The 22,061-nt window shown below is 39.8% G+C and overlaps 1 protein-coding gene across 1 annotated transcript in view; it reads left to right on the forward strand.

Annotated features, from left to right (window-relative positions):
- The window catches only part of percc1 (proline and glutamate rich with coiled coil 1), a gene marked incomplete at its 3' end in the record, with an annotated part of 5,127 nt that extends 4,162 nt beyond the window's left edge, over positions 1-965 (forward strand). Inside the window, exon 4 of the mRNA XM_080722764.1 lies at positions 927-965. Coding sequence (XP_080578890.1) covers positions 927-965 — 39 coding nt within the window. The remainder of the gene's footprint in view (positions 1-926) is intronic.
- Positions 966-22,061: the final 21,096 nt, after the last annotated feature.

Here is a 22,061-nt window from a genome sequence, read left to right on the forward strand (position 1 = left end):
ACACACACACACACACACACACACACAAACACACACACACACACACACACTGACACACACGCACATGCAAACACACACTGACACACACAGGCATACACACTCTCAAACTATTGTACTTACTGTTGGTGATAATGTATGAAGTGAATCATGTCGATATTCTATTATGTTACTATTCTATAACATGGTGGGACGCCGGCTGTTGGCCTAGCGGTCCAGGCGCATACCGCATATAGGCAGCGTGTCGAGAGTTCGAGTCCCGTTCCTGACGACTGCACCGAACCTGTGGAACACTCTGGGTGTAACGACTGCATCCTCCCTGGCCATTTTTAAAACCAGATTAAAGACTTATCTGTTCTCCTTGTCCTTTTAAAAACACATGTCTTGTAAATAAGCTTTATTTGTGTGACACTGTTATTTTCCCATTATATTTTATTTGAAAAACAATGCTTTTTGTATGTTGTGCAGCACTCTGGTCGACCCTGGTGGATTTTAAATTATGCTCTAGAAATAAAATTTATGTAGTGTGACTTGACATAAATGTTTTAGAACCACTGTGCTATAGTACTTCACTGGAGAAAACAGTCAGTTTAAAAGCCCAGTCCCACTGGGCCAGATAAACAGATACAAAAAATATCGATATCTCTCCATTCAAGTGGATCGTAAGATACCAATATTTTTTATCAGTATCTTACCATCCACTTGAATGGAGAAAGACATTGTTTTATCTGTTTATTTGGCCCAGTGGGAATGGGCCTTTAATGTCAAAGTGTCTGTGATAGATAGGAATTTCCACCTTTTAGTCTGAAAATAATCACGCAGTCGAGGAGAAAGAAGTACAACGTTCTTGGTTTTATTCGTGAGAGCTCTCCAGCATACAGTAAAAACGCCATCTCATATACTGTGTCAAGTTCCTCCCACAACCCCAGAGAGGCCGGATCAAGGCCCTAACACCTCTGGCAGACTGAGACAAACTTCACACATGGATATTTACAGAGAACAATACTGTCAAAAGACTCCCAATACATTAACCGCAGACAGTCGTTGATTAGCAATCTGAAACAATAGAGCACACTTACATGGGGTCGGTGAACCAAACTGGTCAGAGAATATGGGGGGGGGTTCAACATCACATTGTCAGATTTCCGACAATTCAGAATGTTTAGAGTGAAATGCAATGTTTAATACAAACATAAACTATTCTCCTTATCAATCCCACATTTGTTTATTTTAAACACTTGTATTTCACTTGCGTACATAATCAATTTGCAACAACGGGAACACAAGTATACAAAACATTCTCTCTCCTAAACCTGTGAATCATGTGAACTGAGGAAACCTCTTTTTTAGGAAACTCAGGACTATATATGGGGCGGATCCATTATACCATTTGGCCATGATCACGTGGACAATTATTTACATTTTATAACACAATCTTGGGCGTTTCTTCGAACCGACTTCCAGAGTTGGAGGTCAGATCCTTTTCAGTGTATTGTTCAGGGGAAGTTAGTTGCACTGTCTGTTCAAGTATTTGGGGTTGAGAAAATAGCCCAGTCCATTTCTCCATCGTTAATTGCACCATCTCTGAAAAGGAAATAGAATAGTTAGTACAAGTCAAATCATCACGTTTTATTTTTACCAAGGTTTTGTTCAAAACAAATTAAATCACATCCGGATTGGACATGTGCGGTAGGCTTATACAGTAGCTTAGTCAATATACAGATTCATATAGTAGGCTATAACATGCACATGTCTAAATAATGTTTAAATAATTCACGGCAAGAGGTGATCAAGAAATTATTGCAGTACGATTAGAGAAAAATACAATGTTTGAACAGAAACATATAAATTCCCCTTATCCCCCGTTTTTTCTTTTTAAACATTTGTATTTTTCTCGCATAGACCTACCTCTTTTCACAACATTCTTAGCAACCCCTCAAATGTGTGATACAAACCATTGATACGTTTACCATGGCCCAAATGCACCTTCTTGACAGACCCTTGGTGTTGAGTCCTTGAAGATCTGCCATTCCCTTTTACTGGACAAATAATATGAAAACATCCGACGCGCATGCCAAGTACAGTTAGAATTAGTAGTTAGTTAGAATTAGTAGTTAGTCGTTAGTCACTCGTTAGTCACTCACAACACACATCTTAGGAGGAGTGACACAAATATAAATTCACATTAAAACTGCAAGCATATACCCTGAAGGAAATTGGGACATTAAAATAATTGTTACATTAGACAGCCTCCAACCCCTTTTTATACAAATACCTGGAGAAGAAACACAGATTAAATGACAGACTAAAAGTCTGACGTGTAAACGGTTAAAGAGGATTGCAAACAATTCACCAATGACCTGTAGCCTAAACGGTTTCTGCCGGGCGTCCCCATGCCAGAAACCTTAAAAACTAAGCCCAAAGTTGGTCCCTCAAATAGTGTACATATAACATATAAAACAAGACAACACTTATTAATACCAACTGACTTCAAGTTGGCTAGTAAAAGACAAAATATTGAAACATAAAACAGGCAACAATCTTGTTTTTGACATCTTATATTAAATAGTTGGTAAATAATGGTAAATGGTGCCTTTTATATCGCCGCTTCGTTTTATCCAAGCCGCATTATATCGTGCCTTCCACACACCGAATAGTTACCCAGATAATATCATCAATTAGCTTGCTTGTCGTACTGAAATATGAAATCAAATTTACACATAAATACCAATTGACTTTCAAATTGGCTATGAAATACAAACATGTAAAACTAAGACAAACATGTAAAACAATACAACACTGATAAATACCAACTGACTTTCAAGGTGGCTAATTAAAGACAAACATGTAAAACATAAATACCAACTGACTTTCAAGGTGGCTAATTAAAGACAAACATTTATAACAAGACAAGACTATAGACAGGACATCCTAAATAGAACCCGGTAGGCCCATCTTCCTGAACTATTTAGACATAAATACAACTTGACTTCAAGTTGTCTACTATTGACTCCTTAACTTTTGCACTCTGGCAAATTAAAACTATAAATATAAAATAAACTATAAATGTTTTAAGTATGTTTAAAAATTTAGTACATATTAAACAGAATTAATTCAAAATATACTACATCAGATCTCCACTTCTAATGTATTATAATTTTATAGCCAATTGTTCAAATTAACCTATTTTAACGAATAAAACCAATACTTAACCGAATTTTCGCCGTAGTTCTTTTACTCGTCAATCTGAGCAGTTGCTGGGTGTAGAAGAACCACGTCCACAGCAGCGCACCAGATATATTGAGTCCGCGGTCAGGGAACCATTGATAGATAGGAATTTCCACCTTTTAGTCTGAAAATAATCACGCAGTCGAGGAGAAAGAAGTACAACGTTCTTGGTTTTATTCGTGAGAGCTCTCCAGCATACAGTAAAAACGCCATCTCATATACTGTGTCAAGTTCCTCCCACAACCCCAGAGAGGCCGGATCAAGGCCCTAACACCTCTGGCAGACTGAGACAAACTTCACACATGGATATTTACAGAGAACAATACTGTCAAAAGACTCCCAATACATTAACCGCAGACAGTCGTTGATTAGCAATCTGAAACAATAGAGCACACTTACATGGGGTCGGTGAACCAAACTGGTCAGAGAATATGGGGGGGGGTTCAACATCACATTGTCAGATTTCCGACAATTCAGAATGTTTAGAGTGAAATGCAATGTTTAATACAAACATAAACTATTCTCCTTATCAGTCTGTTCTACTGTCTAGATGAGACTGCACTCACATCATTTGTACGGTATGTTTAATGTCTTTTCATTCACTCCTGAAAACAAATTAAATGAATAAACATGAATGTACAGTAACTTATGAACACATACTGTACATTATTGTTGGCTACATCATCTTTACTGTGTGCCTTCACTGAACAATAAGCTGCTGTTGAAGCTAATGGGAGTTTGGAAGTTTTTGTGACTTTATTGATTGAACGATTTGACTTTTTTCCCCCACTATGGTGCTATAAGGACCTAATCAGGTCTAACTCAGCTGTGTAGCACACTGCTGTTTCTGTTTCTATTGTCTTATTGATAGCTGTGAATTCACCAATTCAGATTCAGATTCACTGCATTTCCACTTACTGTAGATGCACTGTTTAGAAACATACATGTGAAAAACGTGTGCTCGGATCATTGCTGAGGAAACGCTCACCGCAGCAGTGTGTCGTGGGCTTTTCCTGTCACACACATTTGCTTACATTTTCTGTAAAAATCTCACAATTCGGTATTTGATCCATTATGTCTAACCAGAACCCAAGGCTAGCACATGTCCAATTGCATCCATAGGAGAAAGTGTCATATTTTAATGTCTATATAATTCTTCTAATTTCTCTCTCTCTCCAAAGGCCAGCCCTCACCAATGTAACTCATTGCAATATGCAACTTGCAACCATTTCCCCGGTGGCAGTTTTGTGTGGAGTGTCCTTAAAACTGTTCTGTTGCAAGGAGTTGCGTCCTATAGTTACATTGTTGCGGACTGACCTGTACTGAAAGACAGTTATTTTGCTCTTTTATTTTACACTCCATTATACATGTCTTATTTTCATCATAAGACCCAATTACTGAATGTCAGTAAATGGTAAATGGTAAATGGTGCATTTATATAGCGCTTTTATCCAAAGCGCTTTACAATGTGCATTACATTCACCCATTCACACACACATTCATACACCGGTGGCGGTGGAAACCATGCAAGGCACCAACCAGCTCACCGGAGGCAACTTGGGGTTCAGTGTCTTGCCCAAGGACACTTCGACGTGTAGACAGGAGAAGCTGGGATTTGAACCGCTGACCCATGGAGCATTGGCCAACCCACTCTACCTCCTGAGCTACAGCCGCCCCCAGTCTCAGTCTCCAGGTTTTCTTCAGAATATGACACTATTTACTATGACATTATGACATAATGTTTCTCAAATGTTTTATTTGCAAGGACCCCTTAACTAGGGGTGTAACGATACATTTTAATAGCGATTCGATACATATCACGATACATGGTTGACGATACGATACATGGACGATATTGGTTCATTCATGGCGATACGATACGATTCGATTCAATGATTTGAAATCAATATATTAACTATTTAGCAAAGACATTAAATCTATGTGAAAAGTGTGGATAGTGCAGGTTTTTAAGGGAAACATGTATTATTATGGATATAAATAAGTAAACACGGCACACAGGCAAATACATGGACATTGTATTTGAACACATATGGACAAACCTGCACCTTGACATGAACCCAGAGATTACGCACATTTATCGATAGACCAGTGTAGCTATATGGAGAGGAAAAGTAATTAAAACCCTCATTTGAATTTTTTGCTAAATATAATGCACAAGTAGGCAGTATCGATACAATCGATTATTTGCACTACCGATTCGATACAATACAAAATCTAACGATACGATTCGATTTTAGCTGTTTTCATTTCGATATTCTTTGATTTCTTTAATTAAAAATGATATTTCGATGCAGTTACTATATTGTTACACCCCTACCCATAACACTCAGTGTTACACACCTGTTTTGGTCATTCAGGGCTGTCTCTTTATGTGTCTTCTCATTTTGTACGTCTGTGGCATTTTGACATAAATGTCCACCACAAGCCAGCATGACGACGACCCCTGCTCTGCTCTCGTTCAATACAAGCACTGTACGCTATAGGTTGATTTGATTTTAACCAAACAAGTGATTCCCTTGTTTGACCCAGCAAAAACTCTGATGTGTCTCAAAGAATATGATTATTGGCAGTATCGTCGAAAGTTTAGAATAATTGCCGGTGCTGTTTTAATTTTTCACTAGTTCCGTGGTTGTCGCAATTATCTGCACTACACAATATTTCACCATACGTTGCACTCTGACGACATAAACCCATAAGATGTAACAATCGAATGGTGAAAGCCCAGCACCGAAATACCCGCATGTGTGTCTCAAAGAATACTTCCTCTTTTGGGACTTCTAGTTCTGCAACAAGTCGTACAACAAAGGCAGTGTGAAGATGAACCAGCATGTCTGAGGACGTGTACGCCGTACCAGACCTGACCAAGAAGGTCAGGTATAAAAGAGAGAGAGAACGGGAGACGGAGGACAGAGGAGAGAGAGAGGAGAGGGTAGTAGACATCTATGTCTCTGCAGACCAACTTGATCCTGACTCTGGGACACAGCGAGAGGAGAGGATAGAAGACATCTATGCCTCCGCCGACTACCCTGACCCTGACCCTGACCCTGACCCCCAGCAGGATGCTGTACAGCAGAACACAACACAACAGCAGCATGGAGGTAAAGTAAACTCTACAATGATTAACTAACACATCTACACTATGGTTGTTATGCAAGAGCTCTGCTGTACTGCTGTCTGGAGGACAAGAGCACTGCTGTACTGCTGTCTGGAGGACAAGAGCACTGCTGTACTGCTGTCTGGAGGACAAGAGCACTGCTGTACTGCTGTCTGGAGGACAAGAGCACTGCTGTACTGCTGTCTGGAGGACTGGCTGTACTCTAATTCTGACTTGAACTCTGAGTGCTGCCAAAAATGATCATATTTATTTGTAGGTCAAGTTAGTGTGACAGTTCACTCAAAAATGTCAAGGGTACAAGTACTGTATGCAGGGCAGGAATTTCAGGGAGGCCATGAAGGCCATGGCCGTCGTTGCCCCTCAGTTTGGCCTTGTGCCCCTCAAACCAATGGCATGACCTGAGGCCACAGTGGCCTTAATGCCCCTCAAACCAATGGCTTGACCTGAGGCCACAGTGGCCTTAATGCCCCTCAAACCAATGGCATGACCTGAGGCCACAGTGGCCTTAATGCCCCTCAAACCAATGGCATGACCTGAGGCCACAGTGGCCTTAATGCCCCTCAAATCAATGGCATGACCTGAGGCCACAGTGGCCTTAATGCCCCTCAAACCAATGGCTTGACCTGAGGCCACAGTGGCCTTAATGCCCCTCAAACCAATGGCCTGACCTGAGGCCACAGTGGCCTTAATGCCCCTCAAACCAATGGCTTGACCTGAGGCCACAGTGGCCTTACTGCAGCTACCTGTACCCCTATCCCTATAAACTTCTTTGCCTTTTTTTTATATTTTGGAAAACATTTTAAAATACTTCAAATAGCCGATCTACATCGGCAGGGGTCATCAACATGTCTGTACACGGACAAATGGGTCTGTGGCACATTTAGTATTTTGGTTATCATGTGTACATAATCTATCCTAAATATTCAATAATAATAATAAAGCATTTGTTTTAATTATTTTGGATGATGATAAGTGTCAGGATGATTAATATCTTGTGTTGGCTACATGATTGCATCAAGTGAGGATGCAATGACAAGACAAGACAAGACAAGACAAGACAAGACAAGACAAGACAAGACAAGACAAGACAAGACAAGACAGAGAGAGAAGTAATGTTTGCTAATACTGGTTCCACTGGTCTACCTTACATCACACCACTTACACACTGTCTTTCTCATCATCATATAATACTTGTTCACCGTGTAAATGAACACAGGATTGACCCTGGCAGCATATACATTTTAGTGGTCTGTTACCTGTTTGTTCAGTAGAATGAGTTTGGCAAAAGACAAAAGAATAAAACAATATTTGTTGATGGGTCAATGAATTGCAAAAACTATGCCGTGATAGTGAAGAAAGGGAACTTGGAAAGCCTCTTTCTGACAGCACAAATCATTTGACGACTAGAAGGAAGTGAAGCCTCATGTATTTGTGTACCATACATGGAACTGGATGGGGCTCTGTCAAGTATTTGTCTCATCAGCAAGATGGTGAAGAAAGAGAACTTGTGGACAAACCACACATCATTTGACGAGACATTTCCAGCAGACAGAGAACTGAGAAAAAGAAATAAACAAAGGAACTGAAATTTCAACCATTTTGCCAAATATGATACTGTATGTTCTTTTGTAAAATTATTGGACAGTTATTTTGTATGTCTGTGGCAAAAATAAAATATGTATCAATATGTCCATCACAAGCTGATATGGTGATGACCCCTGTACATCGGCATGTTGTGAGATCAGCTATTTGAAATATTCAATATTCAAATATTCATGTTTTTCAAAATAGTAAAAAAAAAGGAAAGAAAGGTTTAATGATATTGAACTAAACTAAACTGATATATACATTTTTTAAGACATCATCTTTAAACCAATGCAGTAAGTTTAACCCTTAAATTCGATTAAATTCAATTCATTATTTCAGTGGACTAAACTTTGTTTTATTTGATGGCCTTCCTGCCCTAGCATTTGGCCTTTGTGCCCTCTAAAAATGGACAACACCAAAGGCCAAGTGTCCTTGCCCCTAAAAAGACAAAATTCTAGGCCTGACTGTATGTAAATTGTATAGTAATGTTTGTGCCCTAGCAACTGCCTGTTAGTGCACTACAGTAGCAACCACCCACTACGGACTAGCAACCTCTTTTACCCTGGCAGCACTTACGGTCTTTTCTGCCGAATTCCGGGGCACGTAAATACATAAAATCTACCCACATTATGTCAATCACGTTTGCACACTGCCACCTGTTTAGTATGTATTTTCAGACCAGGGTTTTCGCAGCTGTCACCACTGGGTCCCTTGCTCTCTTTCTCCTTGGCCTGATTTTTTTTTCTTTTTTTTTCCAAGTGGAAAAACTCAGCAGTGTGCAACCAGCTTTACACCTTATTACTGCATTAATGTAATAATACCTTATTATTATTAATTAACACAGCTGTTACACTGCAAGAGTAGTGATGTTGTAGCATATGGACTAATTCACCCTTTGTCAAGTCCCGCCTGTTGTCCTGCCCCTCTTCACCCCCATTGGTTGTTGTGTCTTGGTGGGACACTCGGTGGGACACTCCATCCACTACCATTGTAATTCAGTTGCTTCGTATTGTTATTCTGTGTGGTCAATTCTCATTTCAAACTTGGTTTCAGTAAAATGGAGCTGCTCAGTGGCAGTATAGTGACTCAGCATGTTTTTAAATGTTTTTATTTCTCCAAAAATTATGTTTTATCAAATTCAACATAAACAAGGCGGAACCAGGGCTGGACAAGGCAGAAAGAGCCTGCTGGTTGGTCAGTCAGGGACTAGTCTCGCATAGCCAGACAACTATTCCACAATCTCTGAATGCTATATAGAGTCTGGAACAGCAGACTCGCCGTTCGGGAGAGCAGCTCCCGAACGGCGAGTATCGAAAACGGGCATTAACGTTCAAAAAAATATATTTTAAAATGTAATTTCTGCTAAGCAGCAAGCTAAACATGCTTATATGATTTTTATTTATATAATGATAAATATGTGTGATGTGAGACTGAAACGGAAGTGACGTGGGGGCTTCACTTCCGCTTCATCTCGCACTCGCCGTTTCTATTTCCGTCTGCCAGACTGTATGCCGGGAGCATTTGACCAAATCGCGGAGGCAACAGTCTGGCCACGCGAGACTAGTCAGGGACCAACCAGAAGGCTAACAAAGGGTGAATTATACAAAACTATTTCAAGGTGACATGAACCATGACCTCATATTTGTAGGTCAACTTAATGCCATAGTTCACTCAATCACAAATTGTCAACTAGTACTGTATGTAATTTGTTACAACCTGCTACCCTTGCAACACTTACTATATTGCATTACACGTCATAGTTATTGTTTTTGTCTTGTGTTTTTCAGGATCTCATGAGACAAAGAAGAATGGCTACAAAGCTGCTACACTGTGTCTGGGTCTGCTGTGTGTAATCCTATTGGCTGGCACCATCTTTGTCCTGGTCAAAAAGGAACTAAACAGTGAGTATCATTCTATAATAAACATTATTATGTTGTATTTCAATCTGCTTGAATACACTGTGTTCTATTTGGTTGGATTCACTGTCAGAACAAAGTTCTATGTAAAACTCATCAGTTTGTTTGATTCTCCTTCTTACAGATTCTGAATGGACTGAAGAGAAGAACAACCTGACCAATGTCCTGTTCCATCTGCAGTCCAGATGCGACAACATCATTGCAGAGAAGGTCCAGATAGAGTCCAAATACAAGAACCAGACCAAAGACCTGGACCAGCTACAGTCCAGATTCAATGACGTCACTGCAGAGAGAGATGAGCTGAAGAGGATGCTCTGTGGTCAGTGAGACATCACGTTATTCATTGTTAGATTATGTTGTTCATCATTTGTCATTAATATGAGATATGAAAAAATATAACTGTCCAACTTTATTATTTCCTTGTTAGAATTACCTGGATGGCAGAGATTTGGCTGCAGTTGTTATTTCATCTCTACTGAGGAGAAGAGGTGGGAGGAGAGCAGACTGTGGTGTACAGACAAACAAGCTAAACTGATCATCATAAACAGCCAAGATGAACAGGTAAGATGTGTGTGTGCGTGCGTGCGTGCGTGCGTGCGTGTGTTGTAAGATATCTATGTACAGTGTGTTTTTCAGTAACCAGATGTTTTTTTTTTATCCAGGACTTTGTTAACAGGAACAGGAACGAGGACGTGTGGCTGGGTTTGACTGACAGAGAGGAGGAAGGAGTGTGGAAATGGGTGGATGCTACACCACTGACCTCATCAACGTAAGAACATTATCTTCATTCTTATATTCTTCTTCATTTCAACTAACATTATAAGCACATTTCACAAATAGGAATTTGATCTTTGCGACTTTATTCTTAAAAGTATTACATCTTATAAACTTACCACACTGTCACTAAGACAATTATACCTGTTGTCTATTTCTCTAATATCTAGATTTATGTCATGGTTAAATGTAATGTAAATGTATTGTAATGAGTTAAATGTTCATACTTCTCCAGGTACTGGCACCCTGGTGAGCCTAATGATGGTAGTGGTAATGAAGACTGTGCTGTGTTTAGTAGAGGTAGTTGGGATGACAGATCATGCAGTGTTCCCTACCGTTGGATCTGTGAAAGAGGTTTCTAGTGAAATGTATCAGTTAACTGGTGTGTGGGTAGAGCTACATGATTTAGAGCCCGACCGATACCATTTTTTCCGACCGATACCGATATCCGATGTTGGAGAGTGCTAGAGCACCGATACCGATACCGATACCGATACCGATGTTTTGTAAAAATCTTTTTTTTATTCATTTAAGATCATTTAATTGACAGCTCGCCCCTCGGATAAATGGTCAGATTATTGCTTTTTTTGTGCTTTTCATGTCAAACTTTAAGTTTGGTCGCAGTTATCAATTTCTATTGCTTGTTGGATAATAATACTCTTTTAATTTGGGGGTTCTGCTGTGTTTTGTCTCGTTTATGAATTAATATGTGTCTTTTATCCAAACGTAAATGCATTGCCAAGCAATTAAACAACACAAGTTCTATAGTAGTCAGACATCTATATTTCTCTGTGGATTTTCACATAGGCCTACACACCTTCCTCCACCGCAACATGAAAAATCAGAGTTAGACAGTGCATGTGGTGAGTGAACGACAGGCAGCAGCTCCAGTAGTGTTGGCTTGCATCTTGGACTATTATACTGCACTCTGCTGGATAATTCTGGTATTGCCCACACATCGGCCTATATAACTCAGGGTTTCATGCTCTATCCGCAGACAAGTTACAGACAATTAACTCAGTTACTGCCAATTAAATATGCCTTCTTTGGGTTCTCCCTGCCATAAATCTCCATAGACCTCCATGTAATTTATAGTGCACAGATCATGCACGCCCATGCACAGATCATGCACCATGTTTGTGCAGGCTGTTCACAGCTTTCAAACAAAAAAATCAGATTGGAAATCCGTTCAGGCATTCTTGAGAAAATAGCCATTATGTTTTACATGTTATGTAAGCAAAGATGGCTGCCCTGTATGAAAGATGGGGTTGTATGGGGGGTGGAACATGCAAAATCGCGATTGAAATCATGTTTACTAGATTTCAATAAAGGAGAGATCACACCGATTTAAACAAGAAAATGTTTACTTGAATAATAGCAAAGAATAAATACAAAATACATGTTTGTAAATACATGTTTGGCAATTAGACTCCATAAAGCAAAACAAATAATAATGGGAGAATAGGAGAGAGAACCCCCCATGGAGTCTAGACGCTGGTGCCTGGTGGTGGTAAAGCAGAAGAATCGTCTTCCCCTTGATTCCAGACTGAGGTGGAGCTGGGGATGGAGGTGGGATGCATGAACGCTGTCTGCAAAGAGAATGAGCCGGTTAGGAGCAGGGCTATTCATAGAATGGAGCCTAATCGCCGATTGGCTGAGAGAACACAGGTTGTAGGATTTGATTGGCTAGAGAGGTCACGTTTAGTTTAGTGAATGAGCGAATATGACAGCGTGGGAAAAAGAAGTGACGTGGGCTTAAAGCAAGAGTGCGGTTTAGATCCTTTTTATTGAACTTACGCTAAAAGCTACATTTAATGGGGTCAAAAAATAAAAAATCAAAAAAAAATATATATATCGGTATCGGTGGAATAATTCACCGATACCGATACCGATACCGATACCTCCAAAACGACCGATATATCGAATTGACCGATATATCGGTCGGGCTCTATTCAGGACATACACAACCCTTCCATAACCAAAAAGGCAATTCAGATTTACAATGACTCTACCCACCCTCTTCACCCTTCATTTGAGCTGTTAACATCAGGCCGGAGGCTTAAAGTACCATTAGCAAAAAATAAAATAAAAAATAAGAAAACGTTAAAATAGCTCTACCACCTATTCGCCTAATCCCTACTGCCGTTGATGCACTCCCGTGTTGCTGTATAATGGGAATGCATTATAAAGTGTTTTAATGCATTTATGTATTCTATGTAATGATGTTTTATCGTTGACACATTTCTATTTTATACACGCTTAAAGGACAATAACGTTTTCTTTATCTTTATGATACCAAATATTTGGACAAATTGTATTTTCATGCTTTGTCAACATTGTTGTTGTTGAAATGTTGATCCCAATAAAGCCCTTTCAATTGAACTGAATTTAATTGAATTTAATGTAACTGAATTGAACAGTGTGCTGTGATGCAGTGTGTAGAATCTACAGATCAGTCAGTGGTTCTCAACCTGTGGTCCATGGACCACTGGTGGTACTTGAGCCCCCTCTGGTGGTAGGCAGAGGAGTCTCCCCTAAAAACAAGAAAACATACATAAGTGGAATGAAATATTTATATTATTCTACAGGTACTGTTAGATCTACAGACCAAGCAGTTGGTTGAAATAGGCTCTACAGCCGTGCTGTAATGAGCATGACATCACACCTATACATTAATAGTAGATTAGAGAACAGATTAATCACATTATAAATATCATCAGTTGATTAGACAGACTGACAGAGTCTCTGCAGCAGCAGCTCTATTGAAACCTTTCAGCTGGTGAGATGCAGTGGTGGAAGAAGTACTCACATTTTGTACTTAAGTAAAAGTACCAATAACACAACAAATGATACAAGTCTCGCGCACGCACGCACACACAACCTGTGGTTAGGGAGTGGCTCTTCACCTTTTTGGGCCAGTGCTCCCCTATCTAATAATATCCAGGTCTCTTATTGCCTCCTATATACCATTGGGATTTAGTTTTTAATCTTGAATAATATTTTCATTCATGATTCTGTATTAATAATTTAGAAAATAACATTGAATGCCAAATATACCCACAGTTAGTATGCAATTTTGCCATTATCTGAGACTGAATGCAGAATCCATTGGATTTGTCAACAAACTGAATCTTGAAAATAGTGTTGATTTATCTTGTCAAACTGGTGTAGATAATGGATGTATGGAAGGTCCTTGTAACATAATGTTATGGAAACATTCTTAACTGACAACACCATATCTCCCAAGGTCTTGAATGCCACCCTCTCCCACCACGACAGCAGAGAAGGGGATGTGTTATAATGGTTATTTATTGATTCCAACTCTGACACCATGTAGTCCTCACCAGGTTGGCTGGCAAACTGGCAGAAATGAGTCTGGTGCAACACCTCTACCACCCTCACCCTGAACGCAGAGCCCTCCATGGCACCCTGTCCGTCCGTCCATGTGTCCGTGTGTCTGTGGACAGCTAATCTCTGGCACTGTTAGGCTGTTCACAGTGAAACAGTGAACACACACTCCCTGAATGCCATGCAGAGCAGAACCTCTGGCCCAGATCAGATCAGCCTGTTATAGCACCACCACTGCCACCAGGAGGCAGATTTGTGCAAAACATATTTATTTACAGTAATTAAGGCTCCCAGTGTGGCGGAGAGAGTCGCAGCCCCAGCCTTGAAGCCTCAAAAGTCCAGTATCTCCCTCGTTCGATAGGGATGTCCGATTCACCTCTGTTACACCTGCACTGTGTACAGAGACCTCTGTTATACTCCCTGTACTCCCACCACTGTGTGGCCAGAAACCCTTCTAACACCATTGTTATGTTTGTTTTGATGACACAGTGGTGGTGCCGGGACAAACAGACTCTTTATGAACATGGGTAGATTTCATTCATAGAATTCATTCCATCCAGAGTGAAATATCTTCCATCTTTACAATCAGACCTAATGCCAGCTGCAACCTGCAAGAACATGTACAAGAATCGTTCACGTTCTGTTTGATTAATAACTTTAAAATGTTATAATATTGATTTTGCCACCAGTGTGGTGAGCGTTTCCTCTGACATTTGCTCACATTTCCTGTGACTGAGCTGTTTGCTCCATTACGTCTATTTTCCTTAAAGCAGTTAAAGATATCGTCATTGTCGGGTGGAAACCTTGTATGTCCAAGACCGTTCGTTTTGTATTTATCATTTTAAAAATGAACTAAACTAGTGAAAACAGCCGATCTACAATCGTTGTAGATCGGCTGTTTTCACTACTTTTGTGCGACAGCCTTTTAAGATGAAACAGGGTTTTACTTAGCGAAAGAACGTACACATTTGAAACTTGGAGATACAAGGTTTCCACCCGACAACGACGATATCCAGTAAGCTGCCATGCAGGCATAATGCACACATAGCAGCCAGCTTCCAAACACCTGTTCAATTGCATTCATAGGAGAAAGTGTCCTTTGTTATGCCTACATTATTTCATCATTTCTCTCTCTAAAGGCCATGTCACACATAATGGTTGTGAGTAGCTGTATGTTGCAAGGAGTTGCAGTGGTGTGGGCTGGCCTTAACTGAACCACAGCTTCTCTTCTCCCTGTTCTCATTCAATACAAAGACTGTAGGATATTATTTAGTTTTACCTCATGATAAGTTTGGATTTTAACTAGAAACAGAAACAGGTGAACTGATGTGCTCAACCCAAAGTCGTCAGAACTCTCAAATAAGAAACACTTTTGATGACGTGGCAGAAGGAAACAACATTTCGTCCTCTCTCTCTCTCTGTTTCTGAGACCTGTGGTTGTGATGTGTAGTTTTAGAGCAGGGCAAATCAGTGGCGTCAGTTCAGAAAAAGCTAAGGTATGGCAACATGACTGGTGTCTTGCACGCGCGCGCGCCTTTGCACGCGTGCAAGACACCTGTCATGTTGCCATACCTTAGCAACAGGCATGATACATTTATTTTAAGAAGTACATTTTATTTTTTCCTCCGTTTCAATGGTTTCTTGGGCTGGATATGGCAGCCTGGAACGGTTGTGCATTAACAATAATGCATTGCACCTGTGCAGCTGACCTGCGGAACCTGGGAATATACCATTCTGTCAAGATGGGGAGAATACAAGTGGGAAGAATATAATAATAATACCTTGTTAAAGTGACCATTTTGTTACATTTTGCATTTGTAGTTATTTTACTGTAATTTAACAACATAATAACCAGCACAGATAGACAAAGAGACATTCATGGATTTATATTTAAAAGTAACTTGTATTCTCCCCCCTGGACCCAGGGTATGGCAGCTGCATACCCCTGCCATACCCAATTGACGCCCCTGGGGCAAATACAGCTGTCCCATGCACGTCATGCCCCAAAGTGTGAACTTGGTTCCGTCGATAGGATCTTGTTACGGGTTAGTCTTCCTCTTTTTTACTTCTGCTCTCCAACAAGTTGCACAACGACGGCAGTCTGAAGATGAACTAAAATGGCGGAGGACGTGTACGCCGTACCAGACCTGACCAAGAAGGTCAGATATGGCGGCAGAGAGAGGCAGCAGGAGAGAGAAGAGAGAGGAGAGAGAGAGGAGAGAGTAGTAGACATCTATGTCACTGCAGATGACCTTAACCCTGGCCCTGGCCCTGACCCTGACCCTGACCCTGACCCTGTCCCCCAGCAGGATGCTGTACAGCAGAACACAACACAACAGCAGCATGGAGGTAAAGTAAACACTACAATGATTAACTAACACATCTACACTATGGTTGTTACGCAAGTGGATGCGATCTCCCCCCAATCCAAGCCTTGTACGATGAGCGCTGTGTCAACAAAGCCTGTGGAATCATGAACGATTCTCACCATCCCAACCACAGTCTGTTCAAGATGCTGCCTCATGGAAAACGTCTACGCAGTCTCAAAGCTACCAGCAACAGACTGCAAAAGAGCTTCTTTCCACGGACAGTCAGGCACATGAACGAACTGTCAAAAACGAGAAAGATCCAGGGAAAAAGGAATCGCTAGCACCCCCCCCCCCCAGCCCCCAACCCCTTACGTACCCTCCTTGTGAAGTCGAACTGCACCTACTGTACATACCCCTTACGTTCCCTCCTTGTGAAGTTGAATTGCACCTACTGCACATAAATGCATACTGTGAAGTTGAATATATTAATCTGTTGCACATAGAACACTCTGTGAAGATGTTTACAAAAGTTAAGTACAGTACAGTAGCAACTACTGGAAAAATATGCTGTTGGCGTATAGAATATGCCAAACTTTTTGCACAAGTACATCTGAGGATGCTCTTTTCTTTTCCTGTTGCTCTTTTTGCCTTTTGCACTCCTTTTTAGATTATTATTATTATTATTTTAGATGTGGTTTGATGTTATTATATTGTTTTTTTCTTTGATATATGACTGCATTGACTGAAGGATGCCAAACAAAAACAAATTTTACTCTTATGTACCTGTACAAAAGACGTAACAATAAAGTACAACCTTGAACCTTGAACCTTGAAGAGCACTGCTGTACTGCTGTCTGGAGGACAAGAGCTCTGCTGCACTGCTGTCTGGAAGATTGGCTATACTCTAATTCTGCAAAACTATTTAGGACTTGAGTGCTGCCAAAAATTAGTGTGCTATTTCGCTCAAAAAGTTGAAGTTGTCAACGAGTTTTTTTAAAGTAGCCTACTGTATGTAAATTGTATGGTAATGTTAGCAACTGCCTGTTACATTACTGTAATAATGCCAATGCGAGAGCAGTGCTGTTGTGATATACGGAAGACTGGCATTACTCTAAATCAGGGCTACTCAACTTAAGATGGCTCAGGGGCCACTCAGCAAAATACAAAAAGTCAGAGGGCCGCAAGATAAAAATTACGGTATATTTCGGACATTTAGTCTAGACAATGATTTTGTAACACGCTGCATGAGTAGTCTAAAAAGGACAAACTTCAAAGAACAAAAAGAAGAAATGATTAATGATGAAGTATGAAGAAGCAAAAAAGTCTTGTATAAAACAAGACAACAATTGTTTCTTAGTGGTTTTGGAGAGTAACTGAAAAATTATCTGAAATAATTTGTCCACACTGAAAGTAGACAAAATATTTTTTTATTGGTATGACCATGACGGGCCGCATAGACATGCTGCTGGGGCCGCATGCGGCCCACGGGCCTCAGGTTGAATAGCGCTGCTCTAAATGATACAAAACTATTTCAAGGTGACATGAAAAGATTATCATATTTGTAGGTCAACTTAATGTGATAGTTGACTAAAAAATTACAAATGATGAACTATAGTTTCTTCTAAGTGCTGCATGCAATTTATATAGTAATGTGTGCACCCTAGCCACCACCTGTTACACTAGCAACACTTACTACATAGCATTGCTGTACATGTCATAGATGTTGACACATCAAAATGAAGAACAAAGTGAAAATGAAAAACAATCTACATGTGACTTTATTTAGTCAATTAAGAAAATAAATGACTTGTTATCTGTCATAAAGCATGATAACGTGAATTAAAAGGTGTCACTCATATTATTCCTTTAAGTCCTGGAATTGTGTCACTTTAAATTGTAACCACTTTAACCATTATTTTATGCTTTAGCTGTCTAAAAATAGCAGATATAGAAGTCATGGTGTGGCACCGAGTGCCATGCCTTGAGCTTGTAGATCTGCTATTTTTGAAAGATTTTGAAAAATTTCTGCAAATCCTTGAATATATCTATGTTAAAGCAACTTTTGTAGCTAAAGTATTTGCCTCTGGGGGGTCCCTGGAACAACATATATTTAGAAGGGGGTCGGTGGCCAAATACATATCATTCTGGGGGTCCTTGACATAAAAAAGTTTGAGAACCACTGATGATAGAAACATTTTTCAAAAACCTTATGAAATATAAAGACAATTGTAGAATTGGGTCAATCAATATATTCAAAGAATTGCACATATTTTGCTATTTTTGAACAGCCAAAGTATAAAATAATGGTTAAAGGGACACAGATGCGTTCCATTTCTTAAAGGGTTAAACTTGAATCCCTCTAAATCCTCCTCATTGTTTTGTCTTGTGTTTTTCAGGATCTCATGAGACAAAGAAGAATGGCTACAAAGCTGCTACAGTGTGTCTGGGTCTGCTGTGTGTAATCCTATTGGCTGGCACCATCTTTGTCCTGGTCAAAAAAGGACTAACCAGTGAGTGTCTTTCTATAATAAACATTATTATGTTGTATTTCAATCAGAAATAGAGTTAATGCTGCTGCTTGAAACACATTGTGTCCTATTGGTTGGATTTACTGTCACAACAAAGTTGTACCGGTATGTAAAACTCATCAGTTTGTTTGCTTCTTACAGATTCTGAATGGACTGAAGAGAAGTACAACCTGCTACAGTCCAGATTCAACAACGTCACTGCAGAGAGAGATGAGCTGATGAGGACACGCTGTGGTCAGTGAGACATAATTATTCACATCATTGTTTTTATTCACTGTTATATCATGTTGTTCATCATTGTCATCAATCTGAACAAATATACCTGTCTAACTTTATTATGTTGTTGTCAGAACCATGTGGATGGCAGACATTTGGCAGCAGTTGCTATTACATCTCTACTGAGAGGAAGACCTGGCAGCAGAGCAGAGAATACTGTACAGACAGAGAATCTGACCTCATCGTCATCAACAGCCAAGAAGAACAGGTGTGTGTGTGTGTGTGTGTGTGTGTGTGTGTGTGTGTGTGTGTGTGTGTGTGTGTGTGTGTGTGTGTGTGTGTGTGTGTGTGTGTGTGTGTGTGTGTGTGTGTGTGTGGTAACATATTTATTGTACAGTGTGTGTTTCAGTAACCAGATGTTTTGTTTTTATCCAGGACTTTGTTAACAGGAACATGAACCAGGAGGTGTGGCTGGGTTTGACTGACAGTGTGAAGGAAGGAGTGTGGAAATGGGTTGATGATAAACCACTGACCTCACCAACGTAAGACTTTACCTTCATTCTTATACAGTACTCTTCTTCATTTCAACTAACTTTATAAGCACATTTCACAAATAGGTATTTCATCTTTGCGTCTTTTTTCTTAATGGTATTAAATCTTATGTAAAAACACAAACCTACCACACTGTTGCTAAGACAATTATACCTGTTGTCTATTTCACTGTTCTGTTATATCTAATATCTAGAATTTTATGTCATGGTTAAACGTAATGTAAATGTATTGTAATGAGTTAAATGTTCCTACTTCTCCAGGTACTGGAACAAACCTCATGAGCCTAATAACGCTGGTGGTGGTGAAGGTGAAGACTGTGTTGTGTTTAGTAATGGTGGTTGGGATGACAGACCATGCAGTAAGCGCGGCATTCTCTATGGCTGGATCTGTGAAAGAGGTTTCTAGTGAAATGTATCAGTTAACTGGTATGTGGGTAAAGCTACATGATTTGCTACTTCAGGACATACACAACCCTTCAATAACGAAAGAGACAATTCAGATTTACAATGACTTTACCCACCCTCTTCACCCTTCATTTGAGCTGTTACTATCAGGCAGGAGGCTTAGCATTAGCAAAAAAGAAAGGTTACAAGACATTGTATATTATGTGCCAACTGCAGAGGACATTTTATATAGGAAAATGTTTAAATAGCTCTATCGCCTATGGTTTATGGGAATGCATTTTATATAGTTATATATAACTATATAGTTTTATATAGTGTTTTAATGTATTTGTGTATTTTATGCTGTTTGTATTGTTGTATACTGACTGCCTGAGTGCCAAATAGACGTTTCCATTTTATGATAAATGTTATGGCCAAAAACGTTTTATCTTTATCGTTATGATGCCACATATATGGACAAATTGTATTTTCATGCTTTGCCAACATTGTTGTTGTTGATGCCAATAAAGCCCTTTCAATTGAATTGAATGAAACTGGGTTTAACTGAGCTGAATTGAACGATGTGTGCTCTTGAGGCATAATCCTATATTTCAACTGTATTGTCCAGGTTTTCTTTACCTGATGAGATGTAGTGGTGATAGAATACTCACATTTTGTACTTCAGTAAAATCTTCACATATAATATTCATATTGGTAAAAGTACAAAAGTATTCACAATTTTAAAATCTGGACGTAAAGTATTCATTATAAAAAATGTCCTATTTCACAAGTTTCATCAGCATATTTAAAGATGCTTTGAAAATAGCACATTTACAAGCTCACGGTGCATCGCCATTATTTGCATTCTGAGAAGAAGTAAAGGTAATTTTTTGGAAACACTACGGCAAGTAAAACATCCTCAAAAGTGTACTTAAGTACAGCACTTGAGTAAATGTAGTACTTAGTTGCACCACTGGTGAGATGAGATCAATCTGATGGGAGCAAGGTTACGATGTAGTTCTCAACTTGTATTGGGCCTGCACTCTCCTATCAAACATCAAGCAACTGTTACTATAATAAATTGGAACTTCAAACTAATTGGATCTATTTTGAGTTGACAATTCAGTATCACAACTATTGTAGGAATCCAAATGCATTGATCTCAGGTGACCAAACAGAAGTATTACTAATGGTTCCTCTGTCAAATACAGAAGAGCATTCGGTCCAGTGATCTGTGGTTTGTGAATGTGTGTCTGTCTATGCAGCCACAGTGGAGTATAGTAGCAGCAACAACTCACCAACACACACTACAACACACACACTAACACACACTGTGGTGACAACACAACCCTGAACATGTACACACACACTAAACGCGCACGCATATGCATGAGCATTGGAGAGAGCACGCACGTAGATAATGGATATAAACTCAGCACAAAAAGAAAGGAAACTATATATTATTATTATATAAATGGCTGTGTAGCTCATGCCTCAAATTCCCGATGCTTACAACAAGCTGTACCTCGTTGTAAAGGTGACAAATCAAGGATAAAAATGATATAAAACACAATAAAATTTGGTATTATTAAAGGGGAGATATAATTAATTATTAATATGTTTCCTTTCTTTTTGAGTTTTATATATGGATGGGCCTTGGGACATAATGTTAAGAAAATATATATGTTCTATTTTTTATTGATGACACCATATCTCCCAGGTCTTGAATGCCACCCTCTCCCACCACGACAACAACAGAGAAGTGGATACAGTATGTTATTTATTGATTCCAGCTCTGACACCATGTAGTCCTCACCAGGCTGGCAAACTGGCAGACATGAGACTGGTGCAACACCTCTACCAACCTCACCCTTAACACAGAGCCCCCCATGGCACCCTGTCCGTTCGTCCATGTGTCTGTGTGTCCATGTGTCTGTGGACAGCTAATCTCCAGCACTGTTAGGCTGTTCACAGTGAAACAGTGAACACACACTCCCTGGAAGCCATGCAGAGCAGAACCTCTGGTCCAGATCAGGTCAGCCTGTTATAGCACCACTACTGCCACCAGGAGGCAGATTTGTGCAAAA

This window comes from Nannobrachium achirus, assembly GCF_963921795.1.
Source record: "Nannobrachium achirus genome assembly, chromosome: 3".
Classification (NCBI taxonomy): domain Eukaryota; kingdom Metazoa; phylum Chordata; class Actinopteri; order Myctophiformes; family Myctophidae; genus Nannobrachium; species Nannobrachium achirus.